This window comes from Patella vulgata, chromosome 5 (assembly GCF_932274485.2).
Source record: "Patella vulgata chromosome 5, xgPatVulg1.2, whole genome shotgun sequence".
Classification (NCBI taxonomy): domain Eukaryota; kingdom Metazoa; phylum Mollusca; class Gastropoda; family Patellidae; genus Patella; species Patella vulgata.
Window position 1 is genome coordinate 49,955,027 of NC_065883.2, and position 21,375 is coordinate 49,976,401.

The 21,375-nt window shown below is 36.4% G+C and overlaps 1 protein-coding gene across 2 annotated transcripts in view; it reads right to left on the minus strand.

The window, feature by feature from the left end:
* LOC126821229 (thrombospondin type-1 domain-containing protein 7A-like) overlaps positions 1 to 21,375 on the minus strand; it is a 241,053-nt gene that overhangs the window by 40,251 nt on the left and 179,427 nt on the right. For both annotated transcript variants that reach the window (XM_056101468.1, XM_056101467.1), the window contains exon 24: positions 13,980 to 14,067. In XM_056101468.1, coding sequence (XP_055957443.1) covers positions 13,980 to 14,067 — 88 coding nt within the window. The remainder of the gene's footprint in view (positions 1 to 13,979; positions 14,068 to 21,375) is intronic.

Below are 21,375 nucleotides of genomic sequence, written 5' to 3' on the forward strand. Positions count from 1 at the left end.
CGGAAATCATCTCGGTGTCAAAGCGACAGAATCGGCATTAAAACGGGTCCAGTCTCGGATTATTTAAATCATGGGTCCACTCAGTAGATTGTGGTCTTTTTTGGAAAGAATCAGAAAAGGTGAAAGTGATTCTGAGGTGGAAATAACTGATTTTCTCAAATTGACAGAACAAATAGTATGCTTAGTGGGTCAAGAATCAGAAAAGGTGAAAGTGATTCTGAGGTGGAAATAACTGATTTTCTCAAATTGACAGAACAAATAGTATGCTTAGTGGGTCAAGCTAGTGTCACGACAGCTTATCACAGACGTTTGAATATTTTATCGAAGGTGATGAAAAACACAAAGAAGGCACAGAAGTTTTTATCTAAACATTTCGAAAAGAAATTTTATAAAAAGCTAACAAAAATTAGCAAGGATAAAAAGAAGAGAATGAATTTAGAAAATTTGTTCACAAGTAGTAATTATATAAATTATAGACAGAATTACTATAACAGTAGAAAGCCCTTTTGTTCAGGGCCCTCGTCCAAGTTTAGAGGTGGGGGCCGTGGTAGCTCGACCTATCAAGGTCGCATACAGTTCAGAGGTACTGGTACCAATAATAAATCATCCAGCTCAAGAAGCACTGGAAGACGAAATTATAGTTCCTCCTACACAGGAACAAAGTCAACCGATCAGAGGTACGTCTCTTTTATTATCCACCCATACAAACGATTTGATACACAATCAAGTGTTAGGTCTAGGCATTATGCAAATACCTACAGATGACAAAATAGGAGGTTGAATAAAGCTTTTTCTCCCAAATTGGGAAAAGCTCACTAACGATGCTGTCATATTACAAATGGTGACAGGGTTCAAAATTGAATTTGTAAAAGTTTCTATTCAAAAAATAGTTCCCAGGCAGGATACGCCCACATTTTTGAGAGATGGATAGAGAACAAGCTAAAAAGAAAGTGATTTTTCTTACAATCAAGGGCCATAATTCATGAAGTTACAATTCGATATGCGCAAATATCGAAAGGAACCAAGATCTTTAGGTTATAAACATGCAATTCAAGTTTCATCAAAATCGGATTAAAAGTGTAACCTCTACAGGGTCCACAACCTTGATATACCATATTTTTACATCTTTGGCGTACAAGCGGCGGCCACTTTGTCCGGCAGTTTTGGTTTGATTTTCAGGAAATTTGAACTCAATCTTTATTATGGTGTTACGGTGATATATTCAAATGATTTTTAAAATCAGATAATAACTGTGACCTTCAGAGGGACCACAAGCTAAAAGAGGCGATTTTTCGTATAATCAGGGGCCATAATTCATGAAGTTACGATCCGATATGTGACAATATCGAAAAGAACCAAGATCTTTAGGTTATAAACATGCATTTCAAGTTTCATCAAAATCGAATTAAAATTGTGACCCATACAGGGTCCACAACCTTGACATATACCCTATTTTTACATTATTCGTTTACAAACGCCGGCCCTTTTGTCCGGCAATTTTAGTCCGATTTTCCCCAAATACAAACTTAACCTTCTTTAGGGTGTAACAGTGATATAATAATACGTTTTTTTAAATCGGATAAAAATTATGACCTATATAAGGTCAACAAGCTAAAAACGCGATATTTCGTATAATCAGGGGCCATAATTCAGGAAGTTACTATCCAATATGCACGAATATCGAAATGATCTGAGATCTTTAGGTTATAAACTTACATGTCAAGTTTCATCAAAATCGAATTAAAATTGTGACCCATACAGGGTCCACAACCTTGATTTACCATATTTTTACACTATGCGCGTACAAACAGCGGCCATAATCCATGAAGTTTCGATCCGATACATGCCAATATCGAAAGCAGCCGAGATCTTTTGGGGATAAACCTATATTTCAAGTTTCGTCAAAATCGGACAAGAATTGTGACCTGTAGAGAGTCCACAAACAAATTGTGGACGGACGTCCAGACGGACAGGGGCGACGACAATATACGTCCACATGAAAATGTGGGCGTATAAAAATAGAAGGCGGGAATCTGTCGATAGAAATAGACAAAATGTTGAGAAAAGGTGCTATATTAGAGACAGGCAAAAAGCCGGGTCAATTTTTAAGCACGATTTTCATAACCCCCAAGAAATCCGTGGGAGGGTTCAGGCCAGTATTAAATGCCAAAATTATGATCAAAAATGTAGTTTATCGTCATTTCAAGATGGAGGGCATGGTAACCCTAACCGAAATGATGATTCCAGGAGATTACATGGTAAAGCTAGATTTAAAAGACGCATACTTCACGTTCCAGCTCACTTGGAACATCAGAAGTACCTAGCCTAGCTTTTCAATGGCAGGGAAAAACATATCAATTCCATTGTCTACCATTTGGCCTAACATCCGGTCCAAGAATGTTCACAAAACTTATGAAACCGGTCATTGCTTTTCTACAACGGATAGGGTTACGTCGAATGATTTATCTAGACGACATAATTCTGATGAATCAAGATCCGATTCAATTAGTAATAGACAAGAACTCAGTTGTTTTTCTCTTGCAGAACATAGGGTTCATTATCAATTGGGAGAAATCCTTGATAATTCTGAGTCAGACAATGGAATTTCTGGGTTTCATGATAAATTCTTTACAAGAGTGCAAAGATCTTCTAAAGAAGAGTCAAGCGGCTGGTCGAAAATTGGCACAAATTATAGGAACCATGACATCATCAATGATGGCAATCCTTCCACGCCCTCTTCATTACAGGCATTTACAAAGGCTGAAAACTCAGCCTTTTCTGATTCAGAAAGATTACAATTCAGTAATCAAGCTGGCACCAGAATGCAGGGAAGAATTAACATGGTGGATAGACCATCTAGATCATTGGAACGACAAGTCGGTTATCTCTCCCACTCCCGATATGACCATCACGACGGATTGATGTCTCAAAGGGTGGGGGGCGATATATGGGAACGAACGAGTTCAAGGCCTTTGGGGCCTGTCAGAGATTTCTCTACACATAAATGCCGTGGAACTAAGAGCAGCTCTGTTATCTGTCCAAACATTCACAAAACACAAAGAGAATATTCATGTGCATCTCCGAATGGACAATCGGTCAGCGGTTGCTTATCTGAACAAACAGGGTGGCACAAAATCAGAGAGCCTACTCAAAATAGCCAAGGAGCTGTGGACTTCGTGCCTAGAAAAACAAATAACTCTAACAGCCGAATATCTTCCGGGCCGGGACAATGCCGAAGCCGACTGGCAGTCCAGAAATTATCAGGACACAAGCAATTGGCAAGCAAGCAATTTGTTCAGACAATGATGGAGCAGTCAGAGATAGATCTGTTTGTAAACCGAATAAACAAACAATTAAAAAGATTTGTGAGTTGGAAGGCAGATCCCAAGTCAGAAAACATAGACGCATTTTCAATTCAGTGGAATCAAATGAAGACGTACGCTTTCCCTCTCTTTTGCCTTATAGGGAGAGTGTTGGCAAAAGTCTTAAAGGAGAAAGCGACCATGATGTTGATCACTCCAACTTGGCAGAGCCAAACATGGTTTCCGATGGTTATGAGAATGTCCATCACGGAGCCAATTCTCCTTCCTCCCGATCCTCTATTATTGACGAATGCTGTGTGAAATCCACACCCTTCAGTTCAACAAGGAACTCTAACATTAGCGGCATGGAAGATCTTCGGCGTAGAAACTTATCAGAAGGAGTTTCAGAATCGGCTTCCATATTACTCTCGAAGTCAAAACAAGAGGGCACCAGACAAGCTTACAATAGCTCCTGATATATAATGGAGTAGCTGGTGTTGTGCAAGGGAAGTTGATCCATTTCAGGCCACACTGGTTGATGTGATTAATTTCTTAAGCAATATGTTTGATGATGGTTTTTCATATAACACTATAAATTCTTTGAGATCAGCTATTTCAGCTATTCATCCAAACATACTGGATTTACCAGTAGGTCAATGTGCTATTGTTAAAGATACTATGTCAGCTATCTTTAATGAAAGACCTCCCCAACCGAAATATACGGAAACTTGGGATGTCAATAATGTTTTAGATTATATTAAACAGCTTGGTGACATTGATGCTTTATCAGATTGTCTTTTGACATATAAATTAGCAATGTTATTAGCTTTGACTAATGCTAGTAGGGCATCAGAACTTAAAAATATTAATCCTTGTAATATTCAAGATTTTGGAGATCATATGAAATAAATTTAACAAAATTATCAAAATGGGCTCAATACCAGAAAAGCTATTTTTACAACAATTTGATTTGAAAGAATTAGATCCTACTTTAGCATTAAAGGCATATTTTAAACGAACCTCTTCTTGGAGAATATCTAATGCTCAAAAATTGCAATTATTTCTTGGTTGCACGAAACCCCATAGACCAGTGGTAACATGTACTATTTCTAATTGGTTAAAAAAGCTGATGGCAGAAGCTGGAATTAATATTCAGGAATACCAAGCACATTCCACTAGGTCTGCGGCAACTTCTAAAGCCAAAACAAAGGGTTTATCGGTAGAAGATATATTAAAATGTGCAAATTGGTACTTTTAAAAGGTTTTATGATAAGTCTATTCATCGTAAATCTAATGAGTCTTTTGCATAATTAGTGTTAAGTACCGATAAATGAAATTTGAACCATCTAATTTAGAACTTATTTCTGTTGACGAAATAAAATTCTAAATTTCATCAGCGTGCGAAGCACGCACATTGAAATTATAATTTTATGAGTCAACTGAAGTAAGTTCTAAATCCCACCCTCTCCACCCTTAGAACTTATGACTTATGAAAGATTATTAATGATTTCAGAACATAGAAGATTCATAAGTAGAAGTTGTGGAAGAAAGATGTGATTTTGGAACAATTAAACTGACAGATTGTTTGAAACATTTAGTGTTATGTCTGGGAAGCTTTCCCACTTGAGATTTGGGATGAGATTTCCTTGTGATTTTTGTTTATTTTATTTATTTTGGCCTTGTTGCCTAGAGATTAAAGTGTATTATGATAATAAACACATTCCGGTTTATACTTCAGTGTTTCTTTTCTTCTCACCCTGCTACGAGATTTAAGGTTTTTACTTTAAAGTGGCTTATTATTTAATAGAAGTCAGGGAAACATCTAATTTAGAACTTATTTCAGTTGACTCTTAAAATTATAATTTCAATGCGTTTGCTTCCAACGCTGATGAAATTTAGAATTTTAATAAGTGTAGGCGTGCACTGAAGATTCTGATTACTGAGGATATAAATGCCTACAACCCAAGACATTTGTATAATTGTTATTTGCTTGATTAAATCAAAGAGACAATTAAATATTTTCATAAACACCATAAACAGTCATTCTTTTTATTGAAATGTTCCCTTAAAAACTGTCCCTGCCTTGCCTCCATTAGCCAAAGCAGCACCATTTGAATAAATCTAAATACTGTAAGCTATGGAGCCGAATCGTTGCCATATTAAGAGAAAATATCATGGTTAAAATTGCAAAATTATGTTAGTCAAGATGGTAAAAATGGCCATTTGCGAGATTTTTCACATGTAAATATCACACAGTTAATACATTTTAATGGATATTTACCATAAAAACAAATTGCTTGACAAAAATTAACGGTGTAAAAATCTAGTTATGTTTTTTCCCTCTCTACTTATTGCCTTTGCAAATTCACTGTAAATTTTTCATCTCTGCATTTTCAACTATCAGATTTTCTCCATTGCATTTTCGACTATCACAATTTCTCCAATCTAACTGACCATATAAGGAAAGGGGCGTGTTTCCGAGTTCGGCCAAAGCTGACGTCATAACTCATCTGTTTTTATCGTCTGGACTAAAATTAAATCTATGTTGATATTATAAGCGGCTGATGCATTTGGAGTTTCTTCGGTTAGCTGAGAGAAGAGTAAGACCTGAAGGACCGCATCACACATAAACAACTACACAATACAAACCCGTGGACACGACACAATATAGGCTACACATTATTTCAAACAATAAGCATATCAAATCAAGTGAATGGATCCGGGGGCCAGCCATAAGCGTCCACTGCGCTGTAGGCCTACCAAATTTTTGCCGGTTGATTAATTAATTATATAAAACAATATTTAACGTAATATGTTATTTGTAGGTAAATGTTTAATTGTAGGTACCATAGAGGTGTACTTTATTTGATGTACTAGTACACCAACATCAACAGATGATGTCACATCTGTATTTTTAATTAAGACCACTAAAACTTAATAGGCCTATATATTGGCTACCGGATACTTGTTGTAAAATATTCCACTTTGCAAAAGTATAAAATGCTAATGATTAAAAATTCAATAACTATTACTAACATGATACCATCCGACCGTCAATAATATAGGTTTTGGTTTTTTTAACTCTTGAGTCTTGTCGGAGAGGTACATATGGGCCTAATTAGGCCCGCCTTGTATTTTAATTAATACAACTTTTGTTTCTAGATGAATTTTAATTAATATAACTTTTGTTTACAGTTTCGCATTATTTAACTACTAGTTAATCTGAAAAAAACAAATAATTTATGTCTTTACTGTCAGGTTTTATGACAACTACATAATCCATTAGATTTTAATATTGACACTTGACAGGTAGACTCTGCTGCATGTTTTGTGATCAAAACTACTGTACCTGATCATGATCGATTGAAAAGGTAAATTAAAATATTCTGGAAACCGACCCAGTGAAACAATAATTCATACCTCTTTTCGGGGATATTTTATTCTCTAATATTTTTATTTTACAGATCTTTATCAACTAAATATTGAAACTGTTCTTGTGGAATAAATAACTTTGGCGGATCAACTCTTCCTAGTTTAAACAATATTTTATTCAATAAACTGAACTGGATTCAATAACAGGCAAAGGCCTATATAAGTTCTCCCCAAACATATAAAACAGTTATATCTAATGTTTACAATAGACAATGGTGGACATATGTATAGACAGTGAGTTATAAACATTTCTTGGAGCCTAATCGTAGGGTATTACATTTTCATTTTAGATTATGAAATTTATATAAGATAAAAAGTATTGCATATTGTAAATAAAATATTAAATGTCAAAGTGTTAAAATCTCTTTAATGTATTTTTGCACTATGTTAAATATGTTAAAATTGGTATCATCTGAAAGGTCAGGGTTGCCATATAAGATTGGGGTAATTGTAACATTTTGTTTGAAGTGGTGTAAATTATTTTGGAGAATTGTTGTTTGGGCAGAGTAGGCTGGACATATGAAAAAATAATGGTAATTATCTTCATCTGTAGAATTATATCTAGGGGACTAATAGAATGGTAGAATAAGTGGTTATTTAAATTATTAGCTTTATTTCTTAATTGGCAATGGATAAAATTTTCTTTCCTATTTCCAGTATTATAAAATAATGTTGGTCTAAGTAATGGGTATACACGTGAAAGGCCCGATTTAAATGTGCTTAACCTTTGTGACGTTTTAATGTTTTCCTGTAAGTTGTTCCAAAGTTTAATTGTGCAGGGAAAGAAACTATAAGAATACGATTTGGTTTTACAAAATGGTGGATTGATGTTCTGATTTTCATTACGAAGATTATAAGTTGGTAGAAAAGATTCAAATTTTTTAAAGAATCCAGTCAGATAATGTGGGCCTAGGTTGTTCTTTATTTTATATAAGTAAATTAATTTGTGTTTTATTCTACGATTAGACAGCGATTCCCACTAAGCTCTTTGTATAAATTGTTTTTAGATGAATTTCTTCTAAGGCCAGTTATTATTCTACCTGCTTTAGTTTGAACACTTTCCAATAGATCAGAATCCTTCTTTGAACAGTTATCCCATACAATATTAACATATTCTAAAATCGGGCGAATAAAAGCAAGATAAATTTTATTAAGTGAAATTCTATTAATTTTATATTTCAGTATGCGGAAAATATTTAGTTGACCACAAGCTTTCTGGTATATATTTGAAATGTGTTTTAACCATAATGCATTAGACTGAAATGTTAATCCCAAATGACAATGAGTGTTTATGTTTTCAACTTTTATACTTCCGAAAACAACGTCTGGATGGATTCTATTTTTCCTAGTAAAAGTAATATTTTTAGTATTATTGGGGTTAAAAGTTACACACCACTGTTTTAGCCCACAATGAGACAATATCCAGGTCTTTAGTTATAGAGTTTGCGCTACTTAGTGGATCATTATGAATAATTGTAAATAGTGAAGTATCATCGGCAAATAGTTGTATGTTGTTAGTAATATTATCGGAGATATCATTTAAGTAAATTAAAAATAAAAAAGGACCCAGTACGCTTCCTTGGGGGACTCCAGAATTAGTATGCAAATAATTTGATTTAAAACCTTCTAAAACTACGCATTGTTGTCTATTACTTAAATAGTGTTCAATCCATTTACATAATTTTTTATTAATTCCATATTGTTTCAATTTAGTCAATAAACCTTCATGCCAACTTTATCAAACGCTTTTGATACATCACAAAATATAAATCGAATTTGCTTTCCTTTATCAAGATTACTTATTATAACATCATAGATTTCTAAAAGTTGATTTATTGTAGAATCGTTTGGTTGAAAACCAGACTGACACTTATATAATAGGTTATTTTCTTTTATAAAATTATAAAGATTTTTGGATACGATTTTCTCTAATATTTTACATAATGAAATTGGTCTATAGTTGTCGGGGTAATGCGGATCACCCTCTCCTTTATACTCTGCAATGATATGTGAAGTCTTCCAAAAATTAGGTAATAATTGGAGTTATAATGAAAGATTAAAAAATTTAGTGAGAGGGCTGGTGATTGAGGGAGTTAACTTTTTCAGTACAGCTGGACTTATATTATCGGAGCCAGGGCCCGGTTCCTAGAAAATTCTTAAAGTAAGCACAAAGTCATACTTCACTTTTTCTTACGTAAGAAACTTATAAAAATCCTGTCCCTAGAAAATCCTCAAGACCATTCTTTTACGAAAGCACAAGTCAAGTATAAGTCTAAGTACATTGTGACTGGTAAAGTTTACCATAAACTGAGACTACGATGCTTTTTAACATCATAAAAACAACTTTGGTATGCGAATTACAGCATAAATATGTCGTCTGCTTCATTGACGTCATATATATATATATATATATGGTTGATTTAGATGCATTTGACATGTCCCCTATACACATATAAATAAAATGGTTTCAGGGTAGGCCTAGAAGCGAAATTTTCTATAGGCCTAGCATTCTTAATTTGAAATTTCTTCTGGAGAAGGATTTTCTCTGTCTTGTAATTGTCTCTTTGGTATCAAAAGGTGTCAGAAATGCCGTTGAATAACTCTACGGTCAGCCATCTTTTTGAAGCAGAAACAGACTTAAGGTTGGTAAGCAAGCCATATACCTTGCTTGGGACTTGTGCTTAGATTGACTATGTTTAAGTTTTTTCTTGGAACGCATAATAACGTTCTTGTGCTTACAGTGAAGTCTACTTAAAATCTAAGCACAAGAACGTTCTTAAGAATTTTCTGGGAACACAAAATAAGGTAAGTTTACTTAAATGCAAAGTCTACTTAAATCTAAGCACAAGAAGGTGCTTAAGAATTTTCTAGGAATCGGGCCCAGAAGGCTTTGAGCAGTTAAGAATTAGTAACTGGTCATTTAATTTTGAAATCGAGGCAAAATAAGGATGTTTGCCTTATCAAGTGGGTGTGTGTATACACAGTTTTCATATAATAATGGCGAGATGGCTACCTTTTCATTATCAAAATATGTAATAGATTTTGCTATTTTCCACCATTTATTTGGAGGCAGGGTTTTATTATTTATTTCTTTTTCTAATTTGTCTTTAAAATTGTTTTTAGCTTGCCTGATTAATGTTACTTCTTCATTTCGTATTTTTCTAAATAATAGCCAGTGATTAGGATTATTAGTTTTTTTGGCGTGTTTGTGTGCTCTATATCGTTTTCGAATTTGTATATGTGTGGCGTTATTCATAAATGGCTTATCATTTGCTCTTATAGTTACTACTTTTGTTGGGATATACTGTATTAACAGCTAAAAAACTTGCATAGACTTTATGGATATCATCATTATTAAAGACATGATTTGTCCAATCGACAGTTAATAAATCGTTATTTAAACCTTCATAATCTGCAAGTTTATAAATTCTACTAGTCCTTTCATATTTTAATTGTTTGTATGTTTTTAGTTTTAAAGATAATATACTCTTCAAAAAAAGTAGGGGATATTTAGAAACAATACAAAACTGTGGAAACGCACTGATGTTTTTATTAGAGGTAACCAGTGTATGTTAATAACATACCAATTGCCTACACATGAACATAAACAGTTCATATGGGCGACTTATCTGACGGCCCCATTTCACTCGCAAAGAGATACACTGTCAAAAGTGAAAATGGACGTTTTTGATTTTTGTCTTAATAATGAGTAATTGCTCCATCAATCCACAGACATTCAGCAATTCGTCGTGGCATGCTCCTAATCAACCCTCCAATCACGATTTGGGACAATCTGACCCACTCCTCTTGCAGTGCCACGGCTAATTCTTGCAGTGTTGTCGGTTGATGTTGACGTCGACGAACACGTCTCCCAATCAAATTAAACGTAATACACTAAAGCAAAGATACGCTAAACAGTAAATCTTATGCAAGAACCGATAGGAAAGCAAACATGGATAGGATAAACCAGCAAGCAGCAGTTTTCATCAACCCTTCCTTGAAGTGTCAAATTTGACAATGAACACCTCCCACATGTATGGCGCTATTGCGTGTCGCACATGCAGCTCAGTGGTTCTGTTGGGGCGATAAGTTCTTCATCTGTGAACATACTCTCAAAGCATGTCGAGTGTCCATGACTATTCAATATCCCCTACTTTTTTTTAAGAGTATATTATTGGTGAATGTGTACTGCATATAGGAGCATTAACATTAATATCTGTTTGCAATTTATTACATCGTCTAATAACTGTAAAGCTTTTCTTAATTGATTAAGGCAGCCAGGCACCTCTTTTGTAGTTTCACTTACTTCAGATATAACACCAGAAATTCGCTAACATCCATGCCTATATGTGATGTCAAAGATTCATCCGGTCTGTTAAGACAATGAGCCAACCTCAAGGTTCGATGATATAACATATTAAACAAAACGTTGTTTGACATGACAATGAATTAATTTCAATTTTTTTCTCAAAAAAATAATAAATAAAATCGGACAATTCTAAGAGTTATGAATAACACAATGGAGTAGTAATTTTTGCTGAGACGATAAATACTGATGTCTTATGACGTCAACTTCGACTGTACCCGGAACAATGCCCTCTGTCCGTTCGATTGGAGAAATTTTGGTGGTGGAAATTACAATGGAGAAATTCTGATAGTTGAAAATGCAAAGATGAAAAAGTTAGAGTGAATTTGCAAAGGCGAAAAGTAGAAAGTGAAAAAACATAACTAGAGTTTTTTGGTTTGTTTTGATACTAATATAGTGATTTTGTGTTGTGTGATATTTACAAGTGAAAAATCTCGAAAATGACCATTTTTACCATTTTGACTGTGATAATTTGTCACATTTAACTATTATATTTTCTCTTAATATGGCAACGATTCGGATCCATAGTAAGCAATAGGTTCTAAACCTAGGTGAAATCCATCATGTGTTATACAAGAAGTGAACATTATAGGGGTAATTTTATTTGAATAAATCTTGACAAGCATTACCTTAATGAATTATACATGTATCTACAGAATTTGGTTGAAATCTGTCAAGCAGTTTAGGAGTAGAAGACAAAAATACAAAAATTTGCATAATGAAGATGCCAATGCCCCACCCCCATAGAGTCAAGCAACTTTATTTTAATAACTGCAAGAATATCAACATTTAAATCAATTTTTATTGAAATCCGTCAAGCACTTTCAGAGAAGAAGTCAAATATATTTCAAAGAAATTCATTCATAAATTCTAAAAAAGATTTTTAAAGATAACCTATAGGTGCCCCGTTCCAGGCAAGTGACATTGAATTAACACTGCACTGGCTATATACCCACCAAATTTTGTTCAAATCCATAAAGTGTTTTAGAAGAAGTCCAGACTGTGACAGAAGTGACAACATCAGCCAATAAAACAAGCTAACAGTCAGGATGATGTCCCCCACCGAAATCCCAAAATAAATAGATGACACATTACTTAATCGCACATTTATTTTTTTCAAAAGTATCAAGCAATCAAACTGATTATCAACTATTCACTAAGTTGTATCACTCTCTATCAGATAGAATCAACGTTATCTTGTCCCAAGGCATCAACCAATGAAATTGCTTAGCTCAGCTTAGCTTTAGCTCGAAATGTTAATCATTGAACTCAGTCAATACATTCACCTAATGAACATCTACATCAAGTTTAAACATTCTACCTCAATTAAAAGCAGAGTTGTTATGTTCCAAAATCTTGGCCAATCAAATCGGCTTATCGCAAAGCCTGGAAATAAGGCACCTGTCACAGAAAATGTCAGACACAGAGTCAGGCTTTGTCAGGCACAAAACCTATGGTGCCTGTCATTTTGTCCGGCACTGATTTGTCCTTTTTTTTGATATTATTAATACATGTCTGGCACTAAGTTGAAAATGTCAGGTACTATTTCATTAGTGCCTGACATTTTGTCAGGTACATCTAAAACTGTTATTTCCAGGCCTGCTTATCGCTCCTTAGCCTAAGCAGAAAAATCGCACCATCGAATTTAGTCAAGGTAATGATATAATGAATCTATATTCAGAGTTTCATCGATCTCACTTCATTATAACCAAAGTTATCGTGCCCCAAGCATCAACCAATCAGATTGCTTATCTCTGCTTACAGTAAGGAGACAATGTTCATCATTGAACTCCATTAAGGCATTCACCTAATGAACGCCTACATGAAGTTTAAACATTCTACCTCGATAAGAAGGAGATTTATTGTGTTCCAAAGTCTCAACCAATCAAATTGCTTATCGCTCTGCTTACCCTCAGCAGAAAATGTTCATTATCAAACTTAGTCAAGGTATTGATGTAATAAAGCTATACACCAAGTGTCCTCACTCTCACTTAATTAGAACTAAAGTTTACGTGTCTAAAAGCATCAACCAATCAAATTGCTTATCTCTGCTTACCCTATGCAGAAAATGCTCATCTTCGAACTCCTTCAAGGCATTCACCTAACAAACACCTACACCAAGTTTGAACATTATAGCTCAATTAGAAGGAGAGTTATTGTGTTCCAAAGTCTCGGCCAATCAAATTGTTTATCGCTCTGCTTACCCTGAGCAGAAAATGTTCATTATTGAACTTAGTCAAGGTATTGATGTAACGAAACTGTACACCAAGTTTCTTCACTCTCACTTAATTAGAACTAAAGTTATTGTGCCCCAAAGCATCAACCAATCAAATTACTTATCTCTGCTTACCCTAAGCAGAAAATACTCATCTAAGAACTCCATCAAGGTATTGACCTAATAAACACCTACACGAAGTTTCAACATTCTAGCTCAATTAGAAAGAGAGTTATTGTGTCCCAAAATGTGTGACAGTCAGACAGACGAACCCATTTTAATAGTCCCCTGCTTTCTTCGAAAGGCGAGGGACAAATATAGACTTTCAATTTCACAAGTAAGTGTGAAAGGACAGATGAGAAGGATAAGAACAAAATTGAACATCGATGTATAAAAACGCACTGTAACATCGTTAAAAAAATGTTTGAATGATATAATCAATACAAGACATTAAATTTTGTTTGTCGTCTTTATCATCTAAACGATTGCCATCAATACTTTTAAAAAATCTAAAATGGCTACTTTTATGGGGTATGGTAAATAAAGCATTTAAGTATCCAGTATTAAAAAAATTCCAGAAATTTTTCATATATGTAGCGCATTACGTGTGAAATGGTAATATTGATAATGAGATGGTGTTAAAATTAAGAGTTATATAACTTACCACATATTATATAAGGCAGCTGCTACCGCTATAACAAATATAGTACCAACAGCTATTACAGCATACATCCATATATTACCTGGACCAGCTATAATAACAACATTAATAATAATTACTATATCCAACTGCACAACCTCTCAAATATATAATACTTTTATTTCTGTTAATGTCAACTAATGCACAGCACTATCATTTCAAAAGCCAAATAGCTTACCAGGAAACTAACATATGCATAACAGTGTCTTTGTCATGGGCACTAATTTTGAAAAAATTCAAAAACTCTTAAAGAGAGTGAGTACCAGGAGCCACTATATGAAAAGGTAATTGACATCACATACAACAGGGGCAATAACATTAACAGAAATATTTTTGCGAAAATGCCCAAAATCAGTAGGGATCATGTATTGAATTTTTTAAATCATCTAACTCAATTGTATGCATTCAGTTTTGAAAATGAAAACATGCTCTTTAGATGACAGACTAATGGGGGTAACTTCATAATGGTTTGTCAAAGAACATAGCATATTGATGGAGTTAGACTGCTCCTGACCCCCATGCTTTACACAAATTCAAAAAACATTTGATAAAAACTGTAGCCTCTAGTCTGTCACAAGGTTTTTGAAAAAGGTGGGTAACACTGGAACGGAAGGTGGTGCAATGCTACAGATCCAAATTTGAAAGAAAAAAACTTATCCTCTTATTGTTCAAGTGCTTCACATCGAATTAAAAATATATCTATCGTGTTTACAAGGATTTTGGAAAAGGGTGGTAACTTCAGAACAGAATATCACAGAGATCGCTGACTATCGATAGGGGGTGTGCTCTCATGATCCCGATGCTATAAACCGTTGAAATAAATCCATTCAAACTGTAGCATCTATTGGTTACCCAAGTATACTTAGCAGCAAAAGAAACGTCAGGTTGCTATGTTACTCTGAATAGACGCATTGCATAAAACTTGCCAAATGTTTTTATTGTATATTTGTGACCACATCTCCAACTTTACCTGAGCAATAAGGGTCCTTCCCAAACACAGAATTGAACCCAGGAAATGTTCTCAAAAACGCAACCTGATTCTGAGATGGTAATGTGTTCTCCATGACTTTCATGTAACTCATGCTGCACGTGCTGTTCACCGGGACCAGCCCTATAAAATGCACCCCCATACCTGGTTGCAGTAATGGGATTTCGCCTGTATATTCCGGACATGTCTGACGCTATTTTCCGAACGTCCAAAATTGTCTGACCTGGAATATGCCCAATCGGACATCAAGATATGGTGAATAATATTCAAAATTCCAAAATTAATATAGTGTACTGAGTGTATAGTATAGCTACCACTCAACCCGATTATCGTTAATAATAGGCTGGATCGATTAGGTAATTAAGAGATCAACGTATTTATACTGTCTATACACCTACCTTGATTAACTGCTTAATCTGGCAGATTGACTGACTTAATCTTTTATCAGACAATTCATCAATCTAATCTTAAACAGAAGTCATTGCTTCCCCTTTGTCGGACTATTCATCAAACCAATGAGAGTGATTATAATTTTAATCTACGTGTTTACCTAGTGGTTTCTACATTGACTTGTCGGAAATTTTAATCACAGTATATCCCAACCAATAGCATGTATAAACTAGTCTTAGATGTCTGCGATATCTTTTACGTCTTTTAAGATTCCATAAAGAAATTCTCATCAACAGTGACACTCTTCCGCGATCCCGATTGCCGAATGAAAATCGCTTACAAGGCAGTGCTTACGATGAAGCTATGTGCTATGAGTCACATACGCCTTACGCTGAAGGAAGCTATGCCTTTTTACAAGTAGGTACGAATCGGCAAGCTTTCATTCTATCATATTACGAAAACACGTGATTTTATAGTAACATTACTGGCATAAATTTGAATACCATACGGGAACTGAATATGAAAAATAGTGAGGTGTTCTTATTTTATTACGTGCGGATTTGAATATTTTGTTGACATTTTATAAAGAAGAAAATGATTCTTATTCAGGAAGTTCTGCATTCATTTGCTGCCGTATAAACGAAGACACATAATTTTGCAGGAATATTAGGCCTACTATTGTGAATTTGATGCTGAAGCAGGATCGGCAAGCTTTAATTCAATGTATTACGAAAATGAGTTATTTTGTAGGATTGTTACTGACATAAATTTGTATACCGTACAGGAATTAAATATGGAAAATAGCGAGGTTCACCTATTTTTATTACGTACAGGATTTGAATATGTTGACCCGTGATTTTCAATTGTGGTATGAATCCGTCTGCTTAAATAACGATAAGAGTTTTGCCCCTTTATTTTGGGTAAAAAGTCTGCAAGAAAAATTTTGAAATCCCATCACTGCCTGGTTGAATTATTCACACTACAACGTCAGCAGCATGCCACGACTCACGACAGCTCAGAGGAAACCAGCGCTTGGAAGACTCGGCGCTGGCCACACTGCCCAAGCCGTTGCCAATCACTTCCAGGTCAATGTTCGGACCATCTACAGGCTTAAGCAACGCTTTCGGGCCACCAACACCACGGATGATGGCCCCCGAACTGGTAGACCAAGGGTCACCACAAGGGGATAAGACCGCCATGTTGTGCGACAGCACGGGCAGAATCCCTTCACACAGGCATCTGAGACAGCACGTCGGACAGTGGGAACACACGGAACACCCATCAGTACTGATACAGTGCGCCGACGTCTCACCAGAGAGAACATCCATTGCCGTAGAACATCCTCACCCTTCGCCATCAACGTGAATGTCTACAGTTTGCCCAACAACACAGGCAATGGAGAACTGTTCTGTTCACAGATGGGAGTCGGTGTCAACTGCAGATGGCAGGACCAGAATATGGCGTGAACATGGCCAGCGTTATTCTGACCAATGTGTCATGGAACGAGACTCATTGGGAGGTCCAAGCATTATGGTTTGGGGTGGAATCGGCCTGAACCAGAGAGTGGGTCCTGTGGTGTTCCGAAATCTTGGTCTAGGGAGAGGAGACGGCATCACAGTTGAGCGCGACATCATACCACATTTCGCACGTCCAGCATGACAACGCCTGTGTCCACACCGCCAGCGTTACTCGGGACTTTTTGCAGCAGAACGGTGTCAACGTTATGCACTGGCCAGCTCTTAGTCCGGACTTAAACCCGATTGAACATCTTTGGGATGAATTTCAGAGGAGACCAAAGACCGAGACCAAACACAGCCGATGGATGGCTTTTCTGAGAGTGTTGTTCCAGGTACCAATGTTGTTCATCAATCGTCTGGTCCACTCCATGTACAGACGCTGCGCTGCTATTATTGACACTTGCGGTGGACACACCAGTTGCTGATGTATAGAATGTGTACAGACTCTAAACCTTCTCATAATTGTAACCTGTCAATAGATACATTGTTTCCAATTCGTGTTTCCATAGACCAAGATAGCAATCTGCTTCCATAGTAATTGTTCAACTCCCTCGAATTTAATTATGTACGTGTAACATATTTTGGATAGTCAATTATTTAGGAAAGTTATTTTACGACTTAGTCAGGTTTACATGTACATGTATGTTATATTATAATTATGTCCATTTAAATTTATGTTATATTATAGTTATGTCCATTTAAATTTCGCGCATTGTGAACTATACGGTGTCATGTGACCAGTTTATCCAATGAACATTTGTCAGTAGGGAAGCTCACTAATTAGTATTCAGTGGGTCTGAAGAGCTCGAGGGTGGTATGCCATATTTCAACCTCGAAGGGTTCCATTGAATGGTTGGTACCGTAGTTGGTGTTGCTTCTGTGTTCCCTTACTTAGGAGATTGTTGTCTCTGTAGATTCCTAATAAACTAATAAGATACTATTGGTGTTTCTTCTGGTTACAACTTGGCGTCGCCGATAGGATTACAGAGACAACACTACATAACATCAGAGGCTACAACTACAACATCGAGCTATGGAAGAAGTGGTGGAACAGCATCGGGGTGAACTCGGGAGATTAAAGGCAGAGATGTTGACTTTACAAGAAGAGAGGAAGACAAAAGTCACAAAAGAAAGAAAGATTGAAAAATTTAGTGGGCAGTTTTCAAAAGGTATTGATTTTTCTGATTGGCTAGAAGATGTGCATCAGAATTTGAACAATTATAATAATACTGAACCTTCTAAAGTAGAATTTTTGTTAGATAATTTATCAGGGGAGGCGAAGGACAAGGTTAGGATGCGTCCACAGGATTCACGGGATTCGTCAGATAGAATTATTAAGATACTAGAATCCATGTATAAAATGCCCGAATCAGTGGCTCATTTACAGCAAGTATTCTATCAGAGGAATCAGCGTGAAGGGAATCGTTGCAGGTGTATTCATTGACTTTGATGAAACTGCTTGATTGTGTCATAAAGAAAGATAACAAGGCTATAGGTGATAGAAATTTAATTTTGAAAGAACGTTTAATCGACGGGGTTAGGGATGCGCAACTTCATCGTGAACTCCGGAAATTTTCAGTAGATAACCCCGATATTACCTTTGAAAGTTTTAGGGACTCAGTGTTGACGTGGATGGAGGATGGTGATCGATTTAGGGCTAGCGCTTGTATTAGGAGCCAGGAAGAAGTACACCAAGATCTTTTAGTAGCAACCAAGCCGTCTGATATGGAGGGAATGAACGAAATGGTTACCTTATTGAAAACCCGACAGGAAATGCTTACCAGAGACAACAAGCACAGCTGGACAGATTTGAACGGAGTGGTGCCACCAGACCAACATTTTCTAGGGATCCCTCAAGACTGCAATACAGCAGTATACAATGTTTCAAGTGTGGGGACGTTGGTCACAAGATAAACCAATGTCCATCATCAGAAATTCCTGGTAGTAGGCAGTATGAGGAAGCATCCTACGCAAGAGGAAACAGCTTTCAAAATTATAGACGTGGCGAATTAAGACCATACTCAGAGAACACCTACCGAGATCTGAGACGTTCTTTTGTCCCATCTTTTCAGCGGTCCTTTCCACCTCCAAATCAGGCACCCACGGGTCAAGGAAGGTCGTCGCAGAATTTGGGAAACTAACCCCTTCCCCTACTGTGAGTCGAGTAGTGGGAAGTAAGGATACAGAGAGGGATTTAGAAGACTCCAACTTAACCAAATTCGAAATAGCAGAAAACGCGATAGGGACCTGTCTAGAAGTAAACACATTTATCGAGGGAAAGCCACTTCGGTCTTTAGTCGATACATGCTCTCAGGTCTCTACTATTACAGAAACATTTTTCAACAACTTACTTGAAGGAAAGCCCCGCTTACATGATATTACCAAGTGGATGAAGGTCACGGGTGCTAATGATTTACCAATCCCTTACACCACGGATATATTGAAGTTAATCTGACGATACATGGAAAAAATATTCCAAGGGCCGGATTCCTTGTCGTTAAAGATCCAGAAACATACAATGGGCAGGAGAAGAAACAAAAATGCCCTGGGTTGATTGGCTGTAATATTTTATGTCTACTGGAGAACCAGTTACACAATTTCCCTGAAAATGACGCGATAGAAAGATTAACTACCCTGTACAGAATGGCAGCATCGTCATGTGATAAGATTAGTTTCGTTAAGGTGGCCAGAAGATCACCAGTAAGGATTCCTGCAAATTCGATGATGGCAGTCTTATGTACTGTCAAACAAGGCCCAAGAAATCAACCCTATTCAGCAGCAATTCAAGATAGAAAACTCCAATGGTAGCCTGCCAAGGCATATTATGGTCATCAATACCTATGCCAATGTTATAAACGGGCAGGTCCCTGTGCGGGTCCTTAACATAGGTACCTCACACCATGTAGATTCTGTCGTGGAACCCACCACCGATTACAACATAGAAATAAATGAACGGGAAATATGTGTTTCTATTCTGTCTACTAAATTTGAGTTTAAATCTCCAGAGTTAAATGCAGACGGGGACTTGCCGGTCGGATTGAACCTTGACAGAACCAAATTTGGACTCTGACCAGTGGGAGAACGTAAAGAAACTATTTATGACTCATCGGGATGTATTTTGCTGTGGAGATAAGGATATTGGTTACACTGAGTTGGTAAAACACTGAATCTTTACAACAGATGAAATCTCAGTTAAAGTACCATATAGGAGAATACCACCACATCAGATCAACGAGGTACGGTCCCACCTACAAAACTTGCTTCAACAACACATCATTCAACCAAGCACAAGTCCTTACGCTGCACCTGCTGTTATTGTACGAAAAAAAGATGACACCATTCGACAACTAAATAATAAAACAATTAAAAATGCTTATCCAATACCCCGCATAGAGGAGGCTTTGGACACATTATACGGATTAAAATATTTTAGTTCCCTTGACTTTTACCAAGTAGCAATCGATGAAGACGACCAGCACAAGACCGCTTTTAGTATTGGTACAGGGGGGTTATATGAATATAGAAGACTACCTATGGGCTTGTGTAATAGCCCTGTGACATTTCAGCGTTTGATGGAAGCGTGCTTAGGGGATAAAAATTTTGATATCCTCATAATTTACTTGGACGATATTTTAGTTTTTAGTAAGACTTTCGAAGAGCATTTAGCTTGTCTAAACATTGTATTTGAACGTTTATCCGCCAATGGTCTTAAGTTAAAATTGTCAAAATGTAATTTTTTCCAAAATCAGGTCAAATATCTCGGACATATCGTATCTGAACAAGGGGTGTCTACAGATCCAGAGAAAACCAAGAGCATCGCCAAGTGGAGAACGCCCGAATCAGAAAAGGAATTGAGATCTTTTTTGGGACTAGCTAGCTACTATAGACATTTGTTGCTCCAGTAAGACAAATGTAGCGGCGGATTCCTTAAGTCGAAAGCGCCTAAACGAATGCAACGTGGAAGAAATATTATCATATGTTACGAAAACGTCGACCATGAACTTTATACTTCCATCAATGTTAATTCAACCTTCCACATTACAGGCTTATAGTTGCGTGCAGAATGCGAATGTTGTATCGCATAAAGTATTTCCGGAATTCGAAACCGCCGATCTTGTAAAGATGCAGTGCGAAGATCCGCTTTTAGGCAGACTATTGTATTGGTATAGGCAAGGGATCAAACCTAACTCTCGGCAACTCCGGTTTGAAAGTAGGGCAGTGAAACAGCTGATAGGAAAGTGGGAACAGTTTGCCTTTAAGAACCAAGTTTTGTATAAACTAGTTAACGATTCAATGTTAGGAGAGATCTCTCAACTTCTTCTACCACTTAAACTACAGGCTATTGTATTAGAGAATTTACATGATGCTGCTGGTCATCAGGGGATAGAAAGGACTACAGCATTAGTTCGTAAACGCTTTTACTGGCCAGGGATGGTAGATGTGATTAAAGAGTATGTTCAGAAGT